This window comes from Mus musculus, chromosome 2 (genome assembly GCF_000001635.26).
Source record: "Mus musculus strain C57BL/6J chromosome 2, GRCm38.p6 C57BL/6J".
NCBI classification, from domain to species: domain Eukaryota; kingdom Metazoa; phylum Chordata; class Mammalia; order Rodentia; family Muridae; genus Mus; species Mus musculus.
The window spans coordinates 120,566,850-120,594,227 of record NC_000068.7 but is presented as its reverse complement, the minus strand read 5'-3'; the positions used below and the strand labels follow the sequence as shown (position 1 = coordinate 120,594,227).

General features: G+C 41.2%; 1 protein-coding gene across 7 annotated transcripts in view; it reads right to left on the bottom strand.

The window, feature by feature from the left end:
* Positions 1-26,573, bottom strand: part of Snap23 (synaptosomal-associated protein 23) — a 33,601-nt gene extending 7,028 nt beyond the window's left edge. Inside the window, exons 1-7 of one of the 7 annotated variants that reach the window (XM_006499055.4) lie at positions 26,422-26,573; positions 26,023-26,179; positions 9,863-9,959; positions 9,036-9,077; positions 8,624-8,672; positions 7,952-8,069; positions 3,533-3,565 (exon numbers count right to left, since the gene is read on the bottom strand). In XM_006499055.4, the coding sequence (XP_006499118.1) occupies positions 3,533-3,565; positions 7,952-8,069; positions 8,624-8,672; positions 9,036-9,077; positions 9,863-9,919 (299 nt within the window). In that variant the 5' untranslated portion in view covers positions 9,920-9,959; positions 26,023-26,179; positions 26,422-26,573. Of the gene's footprint in view, positions 1-3,532; positions 3,566-7,951; positions 8,070-8,623; positions 8,673-9,035; positions 9,078-9,862; positions 9,960-24,845; positions 24,946-26,022; positions 26,180-26,421 lie in introns of all 7 variants that reach the window. The other 6 variants (XM_006499054.4, XM_006499056.4, XM_006499057.4 and 3 more) reach the window with 6 other exon arrangements.
* Between the last annotated feature and the right edge of the window lie 805 nt (positions 26,574-27,378).

Genomic DNA, 27,378 nt, shown 5'->3' with positions numbered 1-27,378 from the left:
TTTAAAGTTTGCATTACATTTATTTTTTAAATTTCTTTTAAGAAACAACAAAATATCATGAAAGAAAAACATGGATTATTTCTAAATTAGACAACAAACTGATATAATCCTGGCACTCAGGAGACAGAGGCAGGTGGATTTCCAAGTTTGAGGCCAGCTGGTCTGCAGGATGAATAGCCAGGGCTAGACAGAGAAACCGTGTCTCAAACACCCCACCCACCCCCATCCCCTGACAAATCCCAAGTCTAGGTCTTTTAAAACTAAAGATGAGCTTGCTGCAAAAGCCCCAAAGCTGATTTCAATCTTGGAACCCAGGGAAAGTCTGGCATGGTAGGTAGACATGGGTGTGCTGGACCACTGGACCTCTCTGAGTCTGATGCTTTCATAAGCATACAAAGATTAAAGATGCCAGCATGGTCTATACAGTGAGGTCTTACAACAAAATAAAACTTACCTAAAAGGTTTAGGTGTAGCTAATAGAGTCAGAATTTTAACATAGAATATAGTTCTCAACTGATACAACAGGCAAGAAAAAGAAGCCCAGATCCAGGCATAGTAACAAACACCTTTAATCTCAGCGCTCAGGAAGCAGAGGCAGTCAGATCTCTGTGAGTTCAAAGACAACCTGGTCTAGAAAGCAAGTTCCAGGGCAGACAGGGCTGTTGCATAGAGAAACTCCATCTTAAAAACAAACAAACAAACAAACAAACAAACAAACAAACAAACTATAAAATGGAAAGGAAAAAAAAAGCCAAGGAAAGTGCTTTTCTTTTCTCATTTAGAGACAAGACCTAATCATATAGCCTAGGCTGGGCAACTTCTGACATGGCTTGCTTCTACTTCCTAAGTGCTGGGATTACAGGTTTATACCACCTCACTTTGTCATTCGACTTTTAAATGGTTATTTCAAAACTGTCTTTACTGATTACTTTTTGTTTCAAGCAAGATTTTACTTCATTTCAGCTTTATTTTTGTACTAACAAAGATTAAGCTCAATGTTGCTATAATATAGGTCTTACTTATCCCAGATCTGAGTCAGTCTCTTAATTGCAATAATTGCAAAAAAAAAAAAACCAGAAAAAAAATTCTATGAAAAAGAAGTTTTTTTTTTTCTTTCATAAGCATACAAAGATTAAATTCTGGGCAAATTAGAACTGGACTTTTTTTGTTACTTGTAAGAAAGGCACTCTTAGCAGGTGGCATATGCCTATGATTCCAGCACTCAAGCAGCTGAGACAGCAAATCATTTGTTTGAGGCCAGCTTGGCTTATGTTGTAAGAACTTAAAAACTAAAAAGGAAGGTCTGTTAGGGCAGCTCAGTAAGTAGAGGTACTTGCTGCCAAGCTTAACAGCACAGTTTAGTTCCCAGAATCTACACTGAGGAAGGATGAAAAGAACAATTCCTCAAGTTGTTTTCTGACTTCACAAGTGTGAAGGTGTGTGTGTGTGTACTAATTTATTTACAAAGGGTACTCCAGGGCTGGAGAGATGGCTCAGCAGTTAAGAGCACTGACTGCTCTTCTGGAAGTCCTGAGTTCAAATTCCAGCAACCACATGGTGGCTCACAACCATCTATAGCAAGACCTAATTCCCTCTTCTGGTGTCTTTAGACAGCTACAGTGTACTTACATATAATAAATAAAGCAAATCTTTAAAAAACAAACAAACAAACAAACAACAAACAACAAATTGACTGGACTGACTGAGGTACACATGCACCACAGCATGCAGGTAGAGGCCAGAGGACAAATGGTTCCAAGGTTGTTGAAGCAGAATTTTGTTTCTGCTGCTCCTGCTGGTTGACAAACTGCAGCGCAGTTCTCCACCCACCCCATCTGTGCTGAGACTGCAGATATACACCAGTACACTGAACTTTCACTTGCTTCCAGGGATGGGAATTGGGTAGCAAGTACTTTTACCTACTGAACTGTCTTGTAGGCCCTTAAAAGCTCTTAAAAGAGAAATTTATAAATACCAAAAAGCTCATTCTTAAAGCACCTCTCCTGGTCCCATTCGAAGTTCTCATAATTATTTTTATATGTATACTACTATTTCTGTCATTCAGTCAATTAATCAGCCATGTCAAATCTTTCCTGGAACAAGGTGAGATATCTAATTTTTAAATTAATATCTTCATATAATTACCTGTTAAATTAATGAGCTAATACATCATGTATACTTTGTTAACATATAGGTTCCAGGCAAAAATCTAAAGCAGAGATTTTATTATATGCAAAATAACCAATATTTCTCATATTTCTTAAAGACTGAGTGGCTTCTGGGCTTTTGTCCATTGGTGGTAGTGGGGAATAACCCCAGGGCCTCACGAGTCCTCGCACCCAACCACTGTCAGCACAGCAGCCAGAGATGCTAATTGAGGTAATATATATAGGGCTTCTATTAGGATGCTAGGTTGTAGAGCAGGTGGGTGAGAATGACAAATTCAAAAGCAATTAGTAAAATCCAGGCATAGTGGCATGTCTGCAAACCCAGGACTCTTGAGACTGAGCAAGGCCAGTCTGGGCTAGCAAACTGATCCTGTCTCAAAGATGAAAATAAAACCAAAGTGTCTAATGAGATTTTACCTTTTAAAAAATGCTATATTAAATTTTCTTTCTATTTTCTTTCTTATTTATTTATTTATTTTATATTGCTTTTAAATTATTTATTTATTTATTTATTTATTTATTTATTTATTTATTTAGCTAGTTAGTTCTTTTATATTGCTTTTAAATAGCTCTAAATGTCCTGGAACTTGAAAGGCCATGCTGACCTTGAACTCAGAGATCCACCTGCCTCTGCCTCCCCAGTGCTGGGATTGAAGGTGTGGAACACCAAGCCTGGCACATTTAAAACTGATATCCCTCTTTATTCTAGATAGGATTTATGATGACTAGACTGACAACTCCTTGACTTGATAGAGGCCTAAATCAAGGGAAAGTAAAATGCAGAGAAGCTCTATTTTAATAGAGGCACTCTACAGGAACCAGAGGGTACGAGGACATCTAAAGAGAGGAACAGAGAGATGCAGTCAACTGTAGGTGCTGACTGCTAAGATCAACAATTTAAAGCTTCTTGAATCTCAGGGGTGCTTTTATTTTGCTAATATTAACTTAGTAAATAAAACCATAGCTTTTGGAGCATTACTAAGGGAGTTATAACAAATGAAGATCCTTTTATTCAGTCCATATTTTGTTTGCTAGCACCCATCACGAACAAATTCACTTGACATTACACACAACAGAGCTTTAGGACTGCTTCCATCACGCACAGAATCCATGCACATGCACAGGAAAGCCATTTGAAACATCACCTTGGGCAGCAGGTTAGCAGCTCAGCCTGCACCTCAACACTGCATCTCAAAGATCCCTTTGATCAGCTACTGAGCCCGGCTTGGATGTTAGATCTTCATTTTTAGTAAGCGAGAAAGGAAGAGATTAAGTGAGAGAATAAGAAGCAGACAGTGCATGTTAGTCAAACAGAGCAGGGGCAGATTTAGAGCTTTAAACACACGATGCATTCAAATGCCTGCCTGGTTTCAAAGAAACAGTCACCAACTGAGAATCTAGATAAAAAGAAAAACCAGAAAACAATTTAAATAATGGCATACTTTATTTTTCCTGAGCATGTCCAAGGGCTAATACTCCTCACTAAAAGGTTAAAGCTTATGCTGGGCAGGAAGTACTGGCTGGCAGCACTGAAGTCCCTCAGCCCTCCTTGGTGTTCGAGTGCTTGCTTGTCCTGTGCCAGGCCCTGAGTATGATCACAAGAGTATACTAATGTAAAAACTACAACTTAAAGCACAAACAATCCCACCATTTTATGAAACAAAGTGAACAAAATGTAACTCGTCTTCCCGAGTATTATCGATTTCTAAATGGTTCAATGAACACAATTGTGGATCATAGGGGGGTGGGGAAGGAAAGGGGAGAGAATGGGGAAGGAAGGAAAGGAAGAATGCACGTCGTCTTGTAGTACTGCTAGATTTTGACACCCACAGAACTCGGAGGACTAGGAAGCTGTATATGTGTCTGAGGAGCGCATGCCACAGCTGGCTAGGTGCTGCCCCTGACGGAAACAGGTAAGGTTTCAATCAGGTAAGATCAGAAAGATCTAGACAATGGAGGAAAACGAGACAATGGGGACAAGCGACTTAACAGCAGCCCAGGTCTCAGTAGTATAAAGATGCTGGAAGAAGAAAAGCTCCTCTAGAATCTTTCAAGTGGGTTCTGCTCCCTTTTCACGGAACAGCTGTTCTGTCACAGCAGTCCCAGACTCCATCTGTTAAGGAATGCTTTCTCTCCACCCACTGAGAAAGAGTTCTGCCAATGCTGCAGGGGAAAGCCTATGGCAGGGCCATGTTCTACTTTCTCTCCTCATGTTCAAGAAAAGCTTGCCCACATATAGCAGGACACACAAAGAAAAACTTTAATACACCCATTGCTCTACCCTCCGTGTTCTCTTATCATTGACCCTTTAGAATTCATTGCTCTTCTGTTTATTAACATACAACTTAGAAACAATCTTCTAGACTGAAGAGGAGTTTTTGTTCAAGGGAATTTACCTATTCTCTCTTCCTCAATTTTCCAAGATGGTACATGAAACAAGAGACAGGAACAGAAGTTTGTAAAACATATCTAAGACTTTGAATCAAATTATGTAGGCACTTGAAATATGTCTGCTTAATTCAATCTGCTAAACCTAGTTAACACATTGTAGTTTTTGTTGCTATTGTTTTGGAGAGAGGGTTTGAACTCAGTATGTAGCTGAGGTAGAGTAGGACCCTGAGAGCTAGGATTATAGGCTTAAACTACTACTCCCAACTTTATGCCAAACTGGGATTCGAACTCAGAGCAAACACCGTACCAAATGAGCTATATCCCCAGCTCCAGTCACAGCTGTTGAACTATAAACTTTTAGAAAATCAACCAAAGTAAAAACAGGTCAATGGGCTTGTATTAAATCTGAGAACAGTCAAATCTTTAACTTCTTATGACAAATCAAAACCAAAAGTTGACCAAAAGGCAACATAATCCTTTTATTTAATGAAAACAGCACAGAAGGGGCTGGAGAGACAGCCCACTGGTCAAGAGCACTGGCTGCTCTTCAGGAGGATCCCGGCAACTTCCAACATGGATGTGGCAGCTCACTATCTTCTCTAACTCCAATTCCAGGGGATCTGATGCCTTTTTCTGGCCTCTGTGGATACCAGACATGCATATGGTGTACAGACACCAAGTAGGCAAAACACCCATACACATAATTTTTTAATTAAAATTATTATATAATGACACAAAAACACTTATCTTAGAGCTGGGGAGATGGCTCAGCAGTTAAAGGATGTTTGCTGTACAAATCCCTGGGACTCACATTAGAAATAAGGCAAAGCAAATAACAAAAAATATACTCCCCTAAAAAAATATGTAAGTGCAAAAATCTTAACTCACTAGGATTTATGCACCTGGGACAACTAGCTGGACGAACTGCTGATGAAACTCTGCAACTTAATCTCAAGAGACTCATCTAGGCTAAGAATAAAGTTCAAAGAGGAGCTCCTAACTTAAGATTAATGGTTAACTGCCTCTGTCCAAACTATATACCTTATCTGAATACCTATTATTAGTAAAAAAAAAATCATGGAGTTTACTTCATCCAAGAGTAAGAGGAGAATAGAAATTTCCACAATGGAATAAAGTGAGTGACTGGGCATTGTGATACACTTTAATATACATCTTTAATCCCAGCACTTGGGAGGCAGAAACAGGCAGATTTCTGAGTTCAAGGCCAGTCTAGTCTACATAGAAAGTTCCAGGCCAGCCAGGACTATATAGTGAGATCCTGTCTCAAGGAAACAAAAAACAAAAGGAAATGGATGAAGTCCTTTGTCTCGAGCACAATCTCAGACAGTATACTACTAGATCTGGTTTGTCTGTGACCATGTCTGGTGGCAGTACCATGCCCTAGGTAGGGAAGCTTAAACAGTGTAAGACAAGGTATGTGTGATGGTGTGTATATGCTCAGCCCAGAGAATGGCACTATTAGAAAGTGTGGCCCTGGGCTGGAGAGATGGCTCAGCGGTTAAGAGCTCCGACTGCTCTTCCAAAGGTCCGGAGTTCAAATCCCAGCAACCACATGGTGGCTCACAACCATCCGTAATGACATCTGACTCCCTCTTCTGGTGTGTCTGAAGACAGCTACAGTGTACTTACATATAATAATAAATAAATAAGTTTAAAAAAAAATGAAAAAAAAAAAAAAAGAAGAAGAAGAAAGTGTGGCCCTGGGGCTGGAGAGATGGCTCAGTGGCTAAGAGCACTGACTACTCTTCCAGAGGTCCTGAGTTCAAATCCCAGAAACCACATGGTGGCTCACAACAATCTGTAATGGGATCCTATGCCCTCTTCTGGCCCATCTGAAGACAGCTACAGTGTAATTCATATAAACATAATAAATCTTTGAAAAAAAAAAAGGGCTGGAGGGTTGGCTCAGCGGTTAAGAACACTGACTGCTCTTCCGAAGGTCCTGAGTTCAAATCTCGGCAACCACATGGTGGCTCACAACCATCTGTAATGGGATCCGATGCCCTCTTCTGGTGTGTCTGAAGACAGCAACAGTGTACTCATATACATTAAATAAATAACTAATTAATTAAAAAAAAAAAAGAAAGTGTGGCCCTGTTAAAGTAGTTATCACTGTGGGTGTAGGCTTTAAGACCCTCACCCTAGCTGCCTGGAAGCTAGTATTCTGCTAGCAGCCTTCAGATAAAGATGTAGAAATCTCAGCTCTGCCTGCACCATGCCTTACTGGATGCTGCCATGTTCCCGCCTTGATAATAATAGACTGAACCTCTGAACCTGCAAGCCAGCCCCATTTAAATGTTGTCCTTATAAGACTTGCCTTGGTAACAGTGCCTGTTCTCAGCAGTGAAACGCTAAGACAAGGTGAGAGCAAACACACAGCACGCAGCTCTCATTCCTCTCTGTTCTTGGATGAGATGAGACTAGCTGCTTCCAGTTCCTGCCTTGACCTCCCTTCAGTGATAGACTACAACCTGCAATCATAATCCAAATAAACTTTCTTTCCCTAAGTTCTTTTGTTCAGGCTGTTTTTTCACATAAAGAAAACTAGGACATACCATCCATCAGTCTTCTTTGATTCTCCCCCTTTCATGCTTCAAATGCAACCAAATGATTTAAAATGAATCCTACTGATTTATATATAATTTCATCTTTAATCTTAGTGATAAAGACTAACCTCAAAGACCCAGATAATAACTGCTCTTAACTAGCCTCCTGGTATAGTCTCGAGTGTCAATCTAGTCTATCTCCTCCCTAACTCTGGCATCCAAGTTCCTCTATCAGCTACTTACATCTCTGGCTACTTCTCACCTTAATCATACAGTTCAGTTAAATTCCCATTCTTTCCATATTCTATGTTTGTTGTTTGTTTTCTGGTGCTATGGTTCCCATTTAGCCTCACCCCCAGACCCTTTCCTTCACATTAACCCAAAGCCTTTGAGTGACAAGCTCAACTCATGCCCTATGTCTTCTGTTAAAAAGAAGACATCTAACCATACCCTTAGCCTTGGTAGATATCACACCATGTAATATGAGCTCTACCACACTGTCCTATGAAGAAGACCATTCTTTACTCCTTGACTGTCTAGATACAAATGACATTCTGTTCTACATCATCCAAACGCACATTCCCCAGTCTTTTTGTATCCAGATTGAAACTGATGTTTGGTACAAGAGTTGGTCAATCTAGGCACGATTTTCTATGAACCTTCCCACTTATATAAAACCTTGATCTTCAGTTTGTTTTTAACAAAGTTGCTAATTTAGGCCCAGTTATCCAGTTACACTTCTGACTTTATCTCTGGGTGGGGGATAAGCAAGGATATTCTCATGTACTGATTTATTTTTAAAAGGTCTTTGATTCATCAACTTACCTATTACAAGGGCAGATGCAGAGGCCACAACACTTGTTGAGTTCTGTTAAAGTCTTCTCTGCCTCTCTCATGTCTTTATTTATTTGGTCCATGCCTTCTTCTATGCGATTTAGTTGTTCTAAGAATAAGTTTTGGTGTTACATTCACAGATGTCCAGTGAAATGCTAATGTGACAGAGCAGCAAGCTGCAACCTCCACGCTACCTATCACCTGCCAGTGAGTATTAAAAACAATACTGAGCCTAAGGTTCCTGGAGCCTCGCTGTAGAAAGATCTGTTCTCCAGCAGCATGTGAGGGTTGCTTAGAATCACTCCAGCCAGATGCCTAGTACTCCTAACATTTAGGCATTAAACTAAGGAAAGCTTAAACGGGATGAACTCAGGCCAACAAAACTGGATGTTCTAAACTCATCAGAATCTAGACCTGCTTTAGACCTTGCTATCTGGGAAACGATCTGAGAATATCATAAAAGCTGTGCTTCTCTAACAGACTTGTATCCAGTTGGGTACTGTTGCCTCTCATCCCAGTTCAGCAATGACTATGATACTATAATATGAGTCAGAGAAATGGAGGAAACATATTACTTTATCTTACAAAGAGAAGGCTAGATTTTTTAGGGATTTTTGGCACTGTAAGTCAAATTTAGAGTTTCCTTCAATGACTTCAACTCACCCCCTTGCTCATCCAGCATAGTGATGGTCTTGATTCCTGCATCCTGAGACTAAAAGGGGGAAAAGAGAGATGAAAGTACAAGAAAGCAACCCAAAATACCTGCGAACCTTGCAAAGACTGACAAATGATAAGAAAGAATCATGTCGAAAAACAACAACTCAGGAATCAGTGTTACTGACAGAACTAGATGTCTCACACCAATACACATATTAACCTCTAAAGTAAGTCACAAGCATATGGTAAATTCACCTTTCCTACCAATATCCCACTATTTTCAATAAGAAACAGAACTGGCTTATTAATGCATTACTGGGCGGTCTTCAGCAACTGCTGGTTTCAAATCTCATCATCTGCAGCTAGTGCTAGTATCCCACCCATATATTTCTATACTCAAATATTGACTATTTCTTACCTCAATGGCTAAACCCAGGATTCTCCTTGTGCTTTCCAGAGACTAGGAAGAAATACAAAGTTATAGCGTTCCAAAAAAAATACAGAGAAACAAATCAACCACAGGCTTATATTTATGATGCTACTTTGCTACAAGTTGCCAGCACACCCCCTCCTTACAAGAAAGCAAAGAAAGCAGGTCCACTTTCACTTTCTTCCTACCAGGTACTTCTTAGGAGAGACCTCAGATGGTGGAGCCAAGGGAGTTCATTAAGGAAGGCAGAAATATGCCTACTACACAGATTCTAAGGAATCGTTACAGTTCAGAATTCCTTCCAGAATTGCAGGTAACTGTTAAATACTAGCCACCTCAAGGGACCAAGAAGACGCCAAAGTGATCTATAAAAAAGTGTCTCTCTGGGTTGGAAAGATGGCTCAGTGGTTAAGAGCACTGACTGATCTTCTAGAGGTCCTGAGTTCAATTCCCAGCAACCACATGGTGGCTCATAACCATCTATAATGGGATCTGGTGCTCTCTTCTGGTGTGTCTGAAGAGAGCAATGGTGGTGTACTCATATGCATAAAATAGATAAAAAAAATCTTTAAAAAAAAAAAGTGACTCACTTTTCTACTGTGAAAATGGAAATAGTGGCCTACAAATGGCTCAGGAGATAAAGATGACCACCTGAGCTCAATCCAGGAACAGGCAAGAAGGAGAGAACTCTGACTCCTGCAAGTTGACTTCTGACTTCCACATGTATGTGACACTCAATACTCAAACATACCCACAACCCCACAAAAGCTAATTAAAATGTAATAAAAAAATTAAAGTGAAAACAGATCATTCACCTCATCAGTAACCTGGTGAGCCCGCAGCTGAACTTCCTCTGGGGACAGATTATCCATGGTGAGTCGTCACACTGCTGGGCACAGAAATACGGATACTCTAAAAGAATGAGGACACACAAAAGTCTGAGCAAAAATCAGATTAATGGGATTTAGATACTTACCAGACAAGTAGGATAAAAGGGCTGGTCCCATTACCTGCCCACCTATACTACAGAGACAGGAACTCAGGCTAGGAGTAAACATGGACATTTAATGCTATTAGCACAAAAAGTAAACTTACAACACAGGCGAAACACTCTTTCTAAGACAAGGGGCCATATATCCTAAGTGGTCTCAAACTTGTTATGTGCTAACCATGACCTTGAGCTTCTGATCTTTCAGCCTGTACATCCTGTGCTGGGATACAGACATGTCTGGTTTATGTGCTGCTGGAACCTGAATCTAGGGCAAGCCCTCTACCAACTATTCTACATCCCCAGGCCCAGGGGAAGTATTCTTTCCAATGGGAAAGATCCTTGGCCTTAAAAAGCAAGGCATCAATGAGCCTATGAGATGGCTCAAAGAGTTAAAATGCTTGCTATGCAAGTCTGACAACCTATGAGCACTGAAATGGCTTAACAGGTAAAGGAGCTTGCCAGGAGTCTACAACGCTATCTTCTGATCTCCATGACCATCCCCCAAACACCAATAAACTTTTTTAAACTTGTCCTCTGCCCTCCACATGCATGCTACGGCATGTGTGTACCTATACTTCTAGGAACATACATCTTAGATGCACATATACAGAAATAAATTTTTCTTTTTCTTTTTTCCTTTACTTTTTGGGGAGAGCATCTCACTATGTAGCCCTAGGTGGTCAGAACTCAGTTTGTAGACTAAGCTGGCCTCAAATTCACAAGAGATCCTCCTGTCTCTGCATCCTTAGTGCTAGCATTAGAGGAATGCATCACCATACCTGGGTAAATAAATGTTTTTAAAAACTGTAAAGCAAATTCTTGGTTGTGCAATGTTTTTTATTATTGTTGTTGAGACAGGGTCTCGTGTTTCTGAGATACACAGCCAATGATGACTGAATCTCTGATCTTGTTCCCTCCATGGTGTGTGTCACTCTGTCTGGTTTATGTAGTGCTGGAGATTGAACCCAGGGCTTTGAGACTGCTAGGCAGGCTCTGTATCAATTGCACCACATCCTTAATCCTGTAACAATGTTCTTTAAATCTTAGCTAAATATGGTGAAGCAATAAAGAAAAGGCATTCAGGTAAATGAACTATCTTAGCTTGGGTTTTATTGCTATGTAGAGATACCATGATCATAACAATTTTTTTTTTTTTTGGTTTTTCGAGACAGGGTTTTTCTGTGTAGCCTTGGCTGTCCTGGAACTCACTCTGTAGACCAGGCTGGCCTCCAACTCAGAAATCCGCCTGCCTCTGCCTCCCGAGTGCTGGGATTAAAGGCGTGCACCACCACGCCCGGCCACATAACAACTTTTATAAAGGAAAACATTTCACTAGGGCTAGCTGACAATTCAAAGGTTTAGTCCATTATCATCAGACAAGAAGCATGGTGGCATGCAGGCAGGCATGGAGCTAGGAAAGAAGCTGGGAGTTCCAAACCTTAATCACAGGCAGCAGAAGAGAGACTGGCTTGAGCTTTGGAGACTTCAAAGACCCTCTAGTGACATACCTCTTCCAGCAAAGCCACACCCCCTAAAAGTGCCATTGCCTATGGACCTATGGGGGCCGTTTACTATCAAACCACCACAAAAATGATCATAACTTAAAAGTCATGTAAATAAAGAACATATGGACATTACTTCTAAAAAATACATGAGTTTTCAAGGTACTCCTTAGAGAATATGAAATACTAAGTACTGCTGTGGCTGGAAAGGCAGCTCAGCAGTTGAGAGCACAAACTGCTCTTGAAGAAGACCAGAGCTCAATTCCCAGCATTCATGTCCAGCAGCTTACAAACCTCTGGTAACTTTAGCTTCAGGGATTTTCATTCTCTTCATTCTCTCCCTCTCCTCCCCCCTCTCTCCTTCTCTCTCTTTCTCTCTCATCTATTTCTCTCTCATCTATTTCTCTCTCTCTCTCTCTCTCTCACACACACACACACACACATACAAAAGATAAAAGAAAAAGAAAAAATATCTGATACAAAGAGCTCCAAAAAAAGATCAATTTTCATTCTTGATAGATTGTGTTCCTCTATTTATATGCTCTGTTGTTTCACTGAAGGCTCTCTGAAATTAAGCAATAATTTTCTAATACATAGTAAAAGATCTTGTAAAAATTTAAGGAAATAAAACAAGTGTCATGGTGTGATATTCCTCGCAGGCTCATGTGTTGGATGTATGGGACCCAGCTGGTAGCACTATTTTGTCAGGTTCTGGAAACTTTGAAGAGGTGAAGCAGGAGTGCCTTTGAAGGTCAGACCTGGTCCCAAGTTCTCCGCTACACTGCTGTTTAAAGCATCTCTGCATGCACACACTCCTGCAGCCATGATGTTCCACCCAAGGGCATGGAGACAAGCAATCATGGACGGAGCCCCATAAGATCATGAACCAAAATAAAATTTCCCTTAATGCAGGTGCTATTCAGTGTCACTAATGTGAGAAATCAAGTGCATCAATAAGCATATGAAACTGACACAGGTTCTCTTTACTGCATTTGCTAGCGTTTTGTTACCTTTTGTATGTGAGTGCATATGTTTATAATGTGTACCTCAGTATATATGTATGAGTCTGAGCACAAGTATATCATGGCATAGATACCACACTACTGCCCCTGTGTCAGAAGATAGTTTCAGGTATCAGTGCTGGACTTTCACAAAAGAGATAGGATCTCTTTGTGTTCACTGATGCATACACCAAGCTGCTTGGTCCTGGAATTCTCCTGTCTCCACCTCCCACTTAGCCAAGGTGCTAGAATTATACTACTACATCTGGCTTTACAGTAGTTCTGGGCATTTGAATTCATGTTCTTATGACTGCGTGACTATCACTTCATCGATTAAACCACCGTATAGCCCTATATTACATTTCTGAAAACTAATTATCAAAGCTCTTTGTCTACAATACAGATAATACCTGGCTCACATTTTAGGTTTGCTGTCTTGCAACATTTTCATTGTTTTTGAGAAGGGTCTCACGTAGCTCAAGCTGGTTTCAAACCTGCTATGTAACTGAGAGATACTTTGAATATCTTATCCCTCTGCCTCTATCTCCCAAATACTGGGATTAGAGGTGGGGGCCACTATATTCAACCTTTGGAAACTTGTAATTATAGTAACATGGGGATAGGGATGTCAGTGGGCAGAAGATCAGGGAAGCTACTAAAACTCCTAGCACTCATTCTGAGAGATGATCAACAAAGACTGATCAGGCACAAATGTTAAGTTGAGGTCAGGTACTCTGCTATGAATTACACTGACAAGCAGAGAATCAAGTTAACCAGAAATATGTTACTAGATTACACTCTTAAAGGTGACAGGTTTTCTCATCTATGTCAACACCTAACAGGCTCTGAGAGTACGTGCTTGGAAAGTACCTAATGAGTGAACAAGTACATAGAAAAACAGGGAACAGCCAGACGGTGGTGGCACACGCCTTTAATCCCAGCACTTGGGAGGCAGAGACAGGCGGATTTCTGAGTTGGAGGCCAGCCTGGTCTACAGAGTGAGTTCCAGGACAGCCAGGGCTACACAGAGAAACCCTGTCTCGAAAAAACCAAACCAAACCAAAACAAAAACAAAAAAGAAAAACAGGGAACACTCTCAAAGGAATGTAGTTCTTTCAAACAGAGCTGCATGTGGTAGTAACAAAAAGCAGACAGTCACTAGACCTCACCCCATCATCCACCGCTGCAAGTGTGTCATATGGAATAAAGCAGCCAGTTGGTCATGGGCAAATTTCTTCAGCTGGAACTGAGGGTGTATCTCAGTGATAGAGCATTTACTTCACATGCACAAGGACTTAGGCTCAATTCCATGTAATGGAATAATCAGACATTTTCCCATTGTATGTGTGTTGGTGATTGAATCCAGGCCTCACACATACTAGGCAAATGAGCTCTTTAAGTTATGTGTGTGAGTGTGTATGTAGCTAAATGTGCTATATGTAATTAAGATTTTTGAGCCTTAAAAGCTCAATTAAACAGTACATTTCAGGTTGATGAGATGGCTCAATGGGTAAAGGTGTTCATCCAAGTCTAAGGGCATAAATTCCACCCCTACACCTACATAGTAGAAGAAAGTGACTCCTCCAAGTTGCCCTCTGAGCTTCCGCATGTGTGCTATGTCAGATATATATGCATGTATGCATGCACAGATGTACACAAATAAAATTTTTAGAAGCATCAGAAGTTAAAAATATAACTTCTATTTTTCATATCTGTGGTTCAGACAAAATATTCACACATTAAGATATATAAGCGGGCTGGTGAGATGGCTCAGTGGGTAAGAGCACCCGACTGCTCTTCCGAAGGTCCAGAGTTCAAATCCCAGCAACCACATGGTGGCTCACAACCATCTGTAACAAGATCTGACGCCCTCTTCTGGAGTGTCTGAAGACAGCTACGGTGTACTTACATATAATAAATAAATAAATCTTAAAAAAAAAAAAAGGTGAAGGCTCAGGCCACATACAGTAAAATTAAAAAAAAAAAAAAAGATATATAAGCAAGATATACTGGTGTTGGACAGATGGCTTAGTGGTCAAGAGTACTGGCTACTCTTGCAGATTGCAGAGGACCTGGGTTCAGGTCCCAGCATCAAATGGTGGCTCACATCCATCTGCAACTCCAGTTCTAGGGGATGTTAGGCCCTCTTCTGACCTCCATCACCGGGCATACATACGGTAGACAAACATGCAAGCAGGCAAAACACCTGAACCCATAAAATAATTAAGTTTAAAGAATATAAATGCCAGGCCGGGCAGTGGTGGCATACGCCTTTAATCCCAGTACTTAGAGGGAAAGGCAGGTGGATTTCTGAGTTCAAGGACAGCCTGATCTACAGAGTGAGTTCCAGGACAGCAAGGACTACACAGGGAAACCCTGTCTTGTAAAAAACAACAACAACAACAACAAAAAGAATATAAATGCCTTCCTTGAATTAGCAATTACTCACTCATTAGATATTAATATCAAATCATATGTATTATTAATTTCTTAATTGTTCAGGAAACTTTAGTTTATATAGGTCTCATGCTATCATATGTTTGGTCAAGTGTGGTGGTATGCACTCAGTCCCAGAACTCAGGAGGCTCAGAAGTTTGAGGATGGACTAGAAAGCAGTCAGTCCTGAGACAGTGTGGGGGAAGAGAGATGCAAACACCTGTCTGCCTCTGCTTGTCCAGCTCTTGTCTACTCGGGCGGATTCTGCTTCTCAGTCACTTCCTAGGCCCATCAAAGCCCACTCTTCCAAAGTCACCTATGGCTCCAATGAATAACTTCTTAGTGCCCAACAGAGGGACAGATGACAAGAAAAATAACACACACAAACCGATTAGTCCCTGCAAACAGTACTTCAATCAGGTTTTCAGACAATACACTACAGTAACATTGTGGGATAAGAAAGTTAGATCTCTCAAACACACAATTTTGTAATTCTATCCCTACCAATGATTCTTGCCAACTACAAGTCAACATTTACTATCTTGTTAGTAAAAGCAAAACAAAACAAAAATCGCAAATGGGTTCAAAGAAAGACTTAAATCTATAGTTGACTTGTTTCAAAACTGAGGACTAAAAATCCTGCCTTGTAAAAACCAAGAGATATAGTTGGAAAGGAGATCAGTCAGGTGACAACGAGGTCACTTGGAAACACACCCTTTCCGTGAACTCAAGTTCTGCTTAAAACTTCCCCCTTCTCTAAGCGGAATAAGAATCAGGAAGGAACAAAGACCTCATACACTTAGAGCACTGACGTCAGGAAACAGGTGTCTACTTGAGATTCTTTTAAAGGTTTACTTTTGTTAATGTGTATATGTCCATTTATGTAAACCATATACATGCAGGAGGTCTCAGATGCCAGAAAAGGGTGTTGGTCTTTGACCTCTGTGTGTGTGTGTGTGTGTGTGTGTGTGTGTGTGTGTGTGTGTGTGTGTGTGTATACGTGTGTACATACAGAGTAAGCAAACAAGATTCAGTCCTCATTGTAAAATAGGGACAGTAACAAACTTTGTTGAATTTTGGTGAACACTTAAAAAAGAAATCCAGGCAGGTGGACCAGTACAAGCCTACATTCTCTGAACACATAAGCAGAAAGCTCAGGAATTCAAGGTCAGCCTAGTTTACAAAGAAAGATTCTCAAGACAAACATAGATGGGTGATGCTTAGCGCCACCAGGTGTGGTGACATCACATGTCTTTAAATCCAGCACTCAAGAGGTAGAAGGAGGTGGATTAGTGAGTTCCAGGTTAGCCAGGGCTCTATAGAGACCCTGTCTCAAAAACAAAAACAAGAGAGTCCTTAGCACACTCACTGGCATGTGCCTGGTATTCAATAAATGTTACTCATGCCCCACCTCCCTCGTTTCGCTGTTTTCTGAGACGGGACCTCATGCAGTCTGGGCTTTAACTGCCTTATTTTCTATCTCCTATGTGCTAGTATTCCAGCCCTATATCAATAAGCACCGCTTAAAAATTTGTTAAAATTTTGGTTATTTTTAAATAACAGAATGGGTCATAATACTATTGCAAAGGTTGAAGTAGTTTACAAAACAACATATTTCTTTACAAATCTAAAAACATAAGATTCCCCTTACATGGCTTTTTCTTTCCTTCTGACTTCTGGCCTCTATAAGCACCCACAACATATGTACATACGCACACACATACACACATATGCACATAATTTTAAAAGGGAGGGGGAAGGGAAAACTCTCTGTGAGTTTGAGGTTGGTCTGGTTCACAGAACTTCAGGGCAGTCTAAGCTACATAGTGGTGGTGGAAGCAGTGGAGCACACCTTTAATCCCAGCACTTGGGAAGCAGAAGCAGGCTGTAAATTCAAGGCCAGCCTGGTCTCCACAGTTATTTCCTGGACTGCCAGGGCTACACAGAGAAACCTGTCTTAAAAAATAAAATTAATAAATAAAAATAAAACAAACAAAAAAGAATTGATAAAACAGAGTTAAGGAATAAATTCTAGACCTAGGTTCCAAAGTATAATACCAATTCCTGGTTCTCTAGAGGGAAATCTTCCAGTTGGTCATATAGTAAATCTAAATTATTAGAAACATCCTTATCCATTGGGAGATGACTGGTCCCTCTGAATCATAAGAGAACAGAAATAAGATTTGTTTTAAGCAACAGGGGTTTAGAGGGAAAGCTTTACTGAGGCTTAGATGGAAAATATTTCACATGAGGCAGCAATACTAGGTTCAAACAGTGCCTGCACATGTTCTTAATAATCTTTTGACACAAATGAGTAAGTGGATTTAAGAATCCCATAAAGAAAACAGGGAGTGTAGCTGGAAAAGAGAATTTGTAACAACCTCCTTACCTAAGAAGCAGTAAGGAAGAAAGCACAAAATGGCAACAGTCTTACACTTCAATACCCCCAAGTGAAGGTCTCAAATTACAGAGTACAAATCCATACCTTCTCTTTTTAGTCTGTACATAACTATGACAAAGATTCATCTTTCCATATGAAGATGAATACAGCCTCTGTGGGCATATGTGAGTTTCAACACCACTATCAAGCCTATTACATTATTATTATTAAGTAAGGGTTATCTGAATGAACACAAACACTAAGATACCCAAGCCTGATAAAAGAGATACCCGTGAAGTGACTTACAGGTAAGTGAAGATGCTAGACAAGGGGTGGACCAGCCCAGGCAGAATGGGTCAGGGGCATGAGATTAGATCACCACAGTCATAGCAGCACAGAATTTAAAGTTTACAAATTAGTCAAGTTTGGCAGCACATGCCCATGATCCCAGTATTTAGGAGGCATGGTTTCAAGTGAAAGGTTAGCCCGGCTACCTAGTATGATCCTGTCTCAAATAAATACAAATTACAAATTGCTTATTTCTGAAGCATTCTATTTAATACTTTCAGACAAAAACTGACCACAAGTAACAGGAACTGCAGAAAGTAAAACCACAGATAAGAGGGGAGTTTTGCTGAAACTGTCTTATATGGCCCAGGCTGGACTCCTAATCAGTGGTCTTCCTGCTTCCCAGTGCTGGCACTCAAGATATAAGTTACCATGTTCAGCCTTGAAGATGTCATTTACATGGTTGTTTCTAGGATTTGCTTTACAATTCAGAGGTGAGGAAATGGGTGGAGGTACAGAAGAAACGAAGCTAGGCAAGACATGACTGTGTGATACAAGGCGAAGAAATAAACAGCACCATTCAAGCTTTCTAAACTTAGGGGGGAAAACAAGGTTATTTTTTTTTTTTGGTTTTGTTTTTTTAAAGATTCATTTATATGAGTACACTGTAGCTGCTTTCAGACCTACCAGAAGAGGGCATTGGATCACATTACAGATGGTTATGAGCCATCATGTGGTTGCTAGGAATTGAACTCAGGACCTCTGGAAGAGCAGTCAGTGCCCTTAACCACTGAGCCATCTCTCCAGCCCCCAAAAAGGTTTTGTTTTATTTTGTTTTTAAAGAGTAGCCAAAGCACTCTGAAAGTTAAAGCAGGAGGATCAGTCATTAGTTAGAGGCAGATAGTCTACATAGTGAGACTCAAAAGCAAACCAAAACCCACAAAGACAGCAGCTAAGAGCTGAAGATGTTGCTTGCCTAGCATGTCCACGTCCCCTAATATGATCCCAAGCATCAACACAGAGACAGAGAGACAGACACAAATACATAGACAAACACATACCCCAGGAGGCTTTTAATTAGCCTCTGACTACCACTTTGAAAATTTAGAAGCCAAGAATCTGACCGTGGTGGTCTATGCCTACAAATCCCAGCATTTAAGAGGCTGAAGCTGGAGATAGATGGCTTAGTGCTGAAGATCACTTGCTACTTTTGCAGGCACTGCAGAAAGTGAAACCACATTTAAGAGGGGGAGTTTTGCCTGAGTTTGGTTCTCAGCCCCCACATAATGGCTCACATCTGTTTCTAATTCTAATTCCAAGGGATCTGGTGCACTATTCTCTTCTCCATGGATGTTGAACACAAGATGTATTTACATTAATGTAGGTAAAACGTATATACATCATTCACAACAGGTAAGTAGTGGGAGGGGACAAATGATCATATAAGGGGCGATTATTCACTTCGAAAAAGGAAGTGAAGTATTTACAGTCTACAGTATGTGTTAGCAATGAAGGCATTACACTAAATAAATAAAAACAAACATAAAAGGCCATATATTATATAATATCATTTATATGAGATGTTTTATTTTGAGACAGGATCTCCCTATGCAGACCTGGCTGGCCTAGAGCTCAATATGTGAACCAGGCTGGGCTTGAACTCACATGTGCCATGATGCCTTACAAATCTATATGAAATCTTAAAAATAGGTAGATCTCAACAAGATGTGGTGATGTACCCTCTTTTAGTCCCAGTGCTCGGGAGGCAGAGGCAGACAGATCCTCAGCGGCATGGGTTCATACCGACTTCCTCAGAATTTGAAAACATTGTTTTTCTCTATTTGTTCTGTTTTGAGGCAGGGCCTCACTGTGCAGTACAGGCTGTTCTGAAACTCACAGTAGCCTTGTGAACTATCCTCCTATCTCAGCCTATCAAGTGGGAGGATTATAGGTATGGCCCACTACATCAAGTGCCCTTCACTCGTTTTTCCAGGAGGAACAAGATCCAGTCTGATGTTGCTTACCTGACACTTGTGAACCTGAGGCAGGAAGATTTCAAGGCTGAGGTCAATGTGGGGTAAAAGAAGCCTTCAATTCCAGCCTAAACTAGAGTGAAACCCATCTGAAGAACCAACATAAGTGCATGGGGAAAAAGTTAAGCTTCCTATCTCATAACAAGAGAAATTTATTCTAAACTGGCAATCCAAGCTAGCCTAACCACGCTACCGGCACAAGAACCTTATCCCACTTATAGCAGCCACACAATTTACTTAGCCTGTTTATGTGACATTTCATTTTATTTATTAAAAGTTCTTCTCAGAATTGTTTCTAAACTCAAATGCACATTAAGTGCTTAGCACGGTGCCAGCCATAAGTACAAGTTATCAATGAAGTGAATATTATTTATTTGATGATGATGATGATTTGGGACAGTCTTGCTATGTAGTCCAGACTAGCCCTGCACTTCAAATCCTCCTGCCGTAGCTTCCTGAGTGCTGTGATTACAGGTGTACACTACTACGCCTCACCAGAGCACTGATACTCATGTTCAGTCATGTTCTTTACCCTCGGCCCTGACTCCTGGTATCGAACATTTGAAGGGAAAATCAGGAAACTAACTTGGAATCAGCTAAGACCTTGGATAGTTTGGGTATATACAGTTTAGGTAAGATGAAGCCTTGTCAATCATCTTTAATCATATGAGACATTCAATGCCATGAGTGCCTTCATTCTAAGCTCTAGAGCAGTGGTTTTCAACTTAATGGGTTGAGACCCCTTGGGGGTTGCATGTGTGATATCCTGCATATCAGATATTTACATTATAATTCATAACAGTAACAAAGTTACAGTTATGAAGTAGCAATGAAATAATTTTATGGTTGGAGGTCATCACAACATAAGGAACTGTATGAAAGGGTCACAGCATTAAGGTTGAGAACCTCTGCTCTAAATGTACAAGTATATGTTCAACATAGCTACCCATTGTTTAACTTCTAGAATCCAAAGAGAAATGGTAAGAAATGAATTCAAGAAATAAATCAGGGGCTGGAGAGGTGGCTCAGAGGTTAAGAGCACTGTCTGCACTTCCAGAGGTCCTGCATTGAATTCCTAGCAACCACATGGTGGCTCACAACCATCTATACTGGGATCTGCTGCTCTCTTCTAGTATGCAGATAGAGCATTCATACATAAAATAATTTTTTTTGAAAAAAAGAGAAGCCAGAACTTCAGATATAGATCATAAGTCACCAGGCAAAATAACATAATTTAGATTCTCTCCAGAACTATATTTTACTAGTATATTATTCCATTTCTTTATGAGGTGGGGAGTGAGAGAGTTTCAAGTAGTCCAGGCTGGTCTCAAACTCCCTGCATAGGGCTGGTAGATGGTTCAGCAGATAAACAAGAGCTTACCATCCAACAATACAAGCCTGCTGATCCTAGGTCAATCCCCTAGGAACCATATGGTAGAAGGAGAGAACCAATCCACCAAAAAGTTGTCCTCAACCTCCAAGTCCATACCAAGACACACCCCTCCCTACAAATAAATATTTGTAATAAAAACACACTTCAAAATCCTATGTAGCAAAAGTTGGTGCTGAATTCGTGATCCCCTTGTCCCAACCTTCTAAGTGCTGGAGCCATTGGCACCGTCATCACACTGGAGCTACATTTCATTTCTACAGGAGGATTACAAGTTTAAGGCCAGCCTGGGCTATATAGGGAATTTTCAAGTCAACCTGAGCTACTTTTATATAAAAAAAAGATACAGGCACAGATACAGGCAAGCAGAGACACGGAGACAGACAGACAGACAGACAAAGAGAAAGAGAACTTTAGGCCAAGAAATAAACAATGTTCCAACTTTAACAATTCTTGAAGGCATTTAGATCAGATGGTTTATGTTAAGAACAGTTCCCACAGCCAGATGTGATGGTCCATACTAATACTTCTGAAGGATAAGACTGAAGGGTCACCACCTCACGGTCAGCCTAGGCTATACACACAACCCTGGCTCAAGAAATAGGTTTTCCCTTTATTTCCTTTCTAGTTTTCTTTTGTACCTTCTTCTAAGTGGATAACTTTAGCCATTCTTAAGTGAAGCCCCTGTCCCCAAAGTATGCAAATGATGAGACAAGTTTACCACAGGAATTACCATATTTATTATAAACATCTATGTTTCAAAATATAGGGAAACACATGACTCAGTGGAAAAAAAAAATCAAGCAAGTCAGAGGAAACCACTAGAAATCAGGAACCAAAAGACAAAACAATGCCAAGCGTGGTGGCGCACGCCTTTAATCCCAGCACTCAGGAGGCAGAGGCAGGTGGATTTCTGAGTTCAAGGCCAGCCTGGTCTACAAAAGTGAGTTCCAGGACAGCCAGGGCTACACAGAGAAACCCTGTCTTAAAAAACAAAACAAAACAACAAAAAAAGACAAAACAAAACCCCAAAATTACACTTCAGTTTTACAGATTTGAATATTTTAATTGTTTGGTGTCTTCAAGCCTCTTTCAGCTTTGGAATTTCCACAATTCTACCCTAAGCGACTTGGGTGTAATCCTGGGGAGATATAATCAATGACATTGACAGTGCACATGTGGAAGGTGAAAAAGCCACGAAGACATAGGCAGTTCCTCTGCCACTGGTCTAGGGAAGATGACAACCTGGCAGACTAAGGCAGATTAAGTATGTTAGATAACAAGTTTAGGTGAGGATAGATGACAACGCTTCACCTTACATGAAAAACTCCCTCCAACCCTCTCAGGTTAGTGGATTCAAAAACGCATCGTATTAGATGTGTTCAGGAATTTCCAAGAGAGCCTAAAAAGAGCAATAGGTATATACCTATGCATCAGTACTGAGGTTTCTAAAAAGAACAATTCCAAAGAACATTGAAGAAGGAGGTCCCTGGGGCCAGTGAGGCTGCTTAGTAGGTAAAGTGCTTGTCCACACACCTGATGACCTGAGTTCCATTCCAGGAATTCGTAAGGTGGAGAGAAAGAGAAGACTCTTACAAGCTGTCCCCTGACTGGGACATGTGTGTATACTTGCTGTGGTGGTTTGAATGAAAATGGCTCCAACTGACACATCTATTGAATACTTAATCCCCAGTAGATAGAATGGTTTGGGAAGGAAGGATTAGAGGGTGTGGCCTTGTTGGAGGAACTGTGTCACTGGGGACAGGCTTTGGGGTTTGAAATGCCCATGCTAGTCCCAGTTCTCTCAGCCTGGTGGTGGTGTCTCAAGATCGGAGCTCCCAGCTATTCTTAAGCTCGCTCTGCCTGCTGCCATGTTCCTTCACGTGATGGTGATGGACTTTAGCCCTCTGTGAAACTGTAAGCCAGAATAAGTGCTTTCTTCAGTAAGTTGCCTTAGTCAAAGTCTTTTGCCACAGCAATAGTAAAAATGAACTAAGACAGAAGCTGTCTTAGTTCTACTATTTAGACCATGATAGTTTCAAATCAGTCTGGGACCTCAAAATGGCTCAAGGGAAAAAGTGCCTGAAGCCAAGCCTGAATTTGAACCCTGGTATCCTCACGATAGAATGAAAGAAAGGACTCTTGCAAGCTCTCCTGACAGCCATATGTGTGCACACCCTCCCCCCCTACACACAAAAATGATAATTAAAATATAAAACAAACAACAACAAATACCCAGCAATACTCCTGCCTCTGGCTGCCAAATGTTAGGATAACAGGCAAAAGCTGACATGTTTTCAAATTTGGACCATTGCTTACTTAACTTTTATATGTTAGTTTCTTTTTCTTTTCTTTTCTTTTTTTTTTGCCTCTTTTTTAAATTAGATATTTTCTTTATTTACATTTCAAATGCTATCCGGAAAGTTCCCTATACCCTCTCCCCGCCCTGCTCCCCTATCCACCCACTCCCACTTCTTGGCCCTGGCATTGCCCTGTACTAGGGTATATAAAGTTTACAAGACCAAGGGGCCTCTCTTCCCACTGATGGCCAACTAGGCCGCCATCTGCTACATATGCAGCTAGAGACACAAGCTCTGGGGATACTGGTTAGTTCATATTGTTGTTCCACCTATAGGGTTGCAGACCCCTCCAGCTCCTTGGGTGCTTTCTCTAGCTCCTCCATTGGGGGCCCTGTGTTCCATCCTATAGATGACTGTGAGCATCCACTTCTGTATTTGCCAGGCACTGGCATAGCCTCACACGAGACAGCTATATCAGAGTCCTTTCAGCAAAACCTTGCTAGCGTATGCAATAGTGTCTGGGTTTGGTGGCTGATTATGGGATGGATCCCTATATTTTAGTTTCTTAATTGAATAAGAGTAATCATGCTTAAATCCAGTAAATATTACATGGTTCATTCATGCAAAATATAACAGCACCTATCCCTAGGAGAGCAGCTCTCAGAGGAAAGCGTAAGTAGCATGCAGGAGGGAACCTAGGTTTAATCTTCAAGTACCAAATGCCAAAACAAAACAGTGCCTAGAACAGTGTTCAATATGGTTTATATGTATGTGTATGTATGTATGTATGTATGTATGTGTGTGTGTGTGTGTGTGTGTATATATATATATATATATATATATATATATATATATTCATTTTGTCCTGGTCTAAACAGTACCAGCTTCTATCTTTTTTTGTTTGTTTTTTTTTTTTTTTTCGAGACAGGGTTTCTCTGTGTAGTCCTGGCTGTCCTGGAACTCACCCTGTAGACCAGGCTGGCCTCGAACTCAGAAATCTGCCAGCCTCTGCCTCCCGAGTGCTGGGATTAAAGGCGTGCGTTACCACCGCCCGGCACCAGCTTCTATCTTAGTTCATTTTTACTATTCCTGGAACAAAGGACCATGAACATGGCAACTTACACAAGAAACCATTTATCCGACCATCATGGCCAAGGAGCACAGAAGCAAGCAGAGGGAGCTTGAGCAATAGCTGAGAGCTCAGATCTCTCAACCACCAGGTTGAGAGAACTAACTGGGAGACATATATTTAATATAGGTCTATTGTTTAATTGTTGTTTTGAGATGAGGTTTCATGAGGTTGCTGAGGCTGGCTTATATAACCCCGTCTCAGAAGTATTAAATATGTGATTATGGAGCACTGTCCTCAGAGCATAAATAAGCATTACCATCTTAATCAGAACAACTGGAATTACTCACAAAAGACTCTCAGGATTGGGGCCTGTTGACAGAGGACAGGGTGTCACTAGATACTCACCTGGGACTCCAGCTACCCACTCCCAATTCTGGCCCAGTCTCACTTGGTTTTATGGTTGCTACAATGTAGAAAGGAGACCCCACCCCCAACAAGAAGCCACCTAAAAAGCAAAATGAAACAAGAAGTCCTGCTAAGAATGATAATTATTTAAGGTACAGGCAAAGTTTAATCATTTAACTTACTTTAATATGGCCTGTCCCAGAAGCATGGTAAGAAAGTGTTTCCAATTTGCTATTATCTACTTGAATGTATTCTTTCGCATAACCTCTCACCAAAAGAACAAATAACAAGTGCTCAGGGAATTCCTTGGGCATCAACTTTGCCAGTAACAGAAATACTAACTTTTCTTACTTTGTCATGAAACAGCTTTCACAAATTTGAACTTCAAAGGACTTAAGCTTTGTGTGTGTGTGTGTGTGTGTGTGTGTGTGTGTGTGTGTGTGTGTGTGTGTGTGCATGCCTTTAATTTCAGCACTTGAGAGACTGAGGCAAGCAGATCTCTGAATTCCAGGCCAGCCTGAGCTACATAGTGAGATCATGTCTTTTAAAAAAAAAATGCTTTAACAAGTAATGCCTCATTGGACCAAACTGACCTCGAACTCACAGATATCCATCTGCCTCTGTCTCCTAAGTACTGGGACTAAAGGTGTGCACCACTACTGCCCAGGGCCTCACAGAATTTATGCATAGTATTTTCCAAGAAAAAGAAGAACGTGAGAAGGATCTATTTTACCTTGCTATGACTGAACTACTAGCATTTTACCAGGATATCTCAAAACCCTCTTAAAAGGCAGCAGGGCAAATGAAGTTATTTCGATCCTTAAAAAATATCTTCAAGTAAGAAACTATACTATTTTCACAAGTAAGATACTTATTTTCTTCAAGTAAGAAACTATACTATTTTCTGAGAACACTTGTCAAAAGCTGCCAGTTTCTAAACTCTTCTGCAATCCCATCCGTGCCCCCAGCCCAAACCTACCCAAATGACAAACAGCAAAAAGGAAAGATCTTTTTCCTCAACTCGGTTGTTTTTCGCTTCCTCTACCGCCAGTTTGCTTTTCCAAATAGTGCAGTGACTAATGATTAAGGACGAAGGAAAGAAGTGTAACAGTACTTTAAAATACTTTCCTCACACACAAACCGAATTGAGGAAAAAAAAAATCATCTTTTGACTGACCATATTCTTGGCGCTTTCCCACGGGGAAGCCTCAAGATAAGCAGGGAATTTCCTAGACAGTGGAGCCTGCAACGCCAGGACCCTCGGGGTCATTCTTCTAACAACCATTTCAGAACTATGTGTTCATTAGGGCCACCAGCCAGACAGTCTGTTAATACTAACGAGAAACATCGTGAGGCTGAAGGTGAGGGACGAGGAGCCGAACCACCCAAGTCCAGGGCACCACCATAGCGCCTCCCTTCCTGCGAGGGCTCGCGCTGGTCGCCAACGCCTGGCGATCTCCTTCTCGGCCCAATCCACCAAGGACTGGCCGGAGCTCTCTTCTCCCCTCAAGTCCGACCCCCAAAACGTTGGACCACCACCACCACCACCCTTTTTCTCCTTGGGATATCATCCTACCTGTCCCGCTGACTAGTTCCCTCAGCTACTTTCCAGAAGCCTCACCCGGCGGCTCCGGCCACTCCTCTCCAGCCTCCACAGTTCTCGGACTCTAGAAGATCGGACAGGGTGCGCGCTCCCTCGCGCGCATGCGCCCGGAGGACTTGTGCGCCTGCGCAGTCGCAGGGCGCCGCGGGGCAGACACACCTCTACCACTGGAGCCAATCGCCGCGGAGAGGGTGTTAAATCTCCTGCCACGCAGGCGGAGATCCTGGGAAGTCACCCGTTAACCCTACAGATTCTCCCCGGGAGGAGTTCTTCCAACTATCATCCCTGAAGGCAGCCTTGCACGGGACGCTTTAGTGTTTGAAAGACTAGGAAAAACTCGCGACTGCCAAAGTCTACAGGGTGTTTTGGCCCGTTTAAACCAGGGAAATAGATGCGTAAATACCTTTCAGTTAACAGAATACGGTCACAGGAATTCCGAAGCAGCTTTGGCCAACAATGAACAAAACATTTATTTTGAGGAATGTCTGAAGGATTGACACAGGAAGTTACTCTTAAAGTCACGAAGGATATGATAAGTAGGAGTACTTCGGAAGTCTACGAGATAAAGAGTTTTCCAGGCAGTGGGAACAACAACAACAACGCAGCGCCTTCTGGAAGTTTCTTGTTAGAAGTTTAAGAGTTCGCTTTCTGAGACAAAAGAAAATGTGAAGACGTGGTAGCTCACATTGTGTAATCCTCAGGCTATCAGAAACTGAGGCTGGAGGATCACTTGACCTCTGGAATGTAAAGCCAAACTGATAACTTAGTGAGATCCTATTTCAGAGTACAGTCTATCACTGGGTTGGGGGGGAGAATGGAAGAGCCCTTTTAGCCCCGAGACCACCGCCATCAGGGCTGAGGATCAAGCTAGATCTTTAAAGGTCTTGTAAAATTTGGAATAATAAACCTAGGATTCGTTTTATACCCATT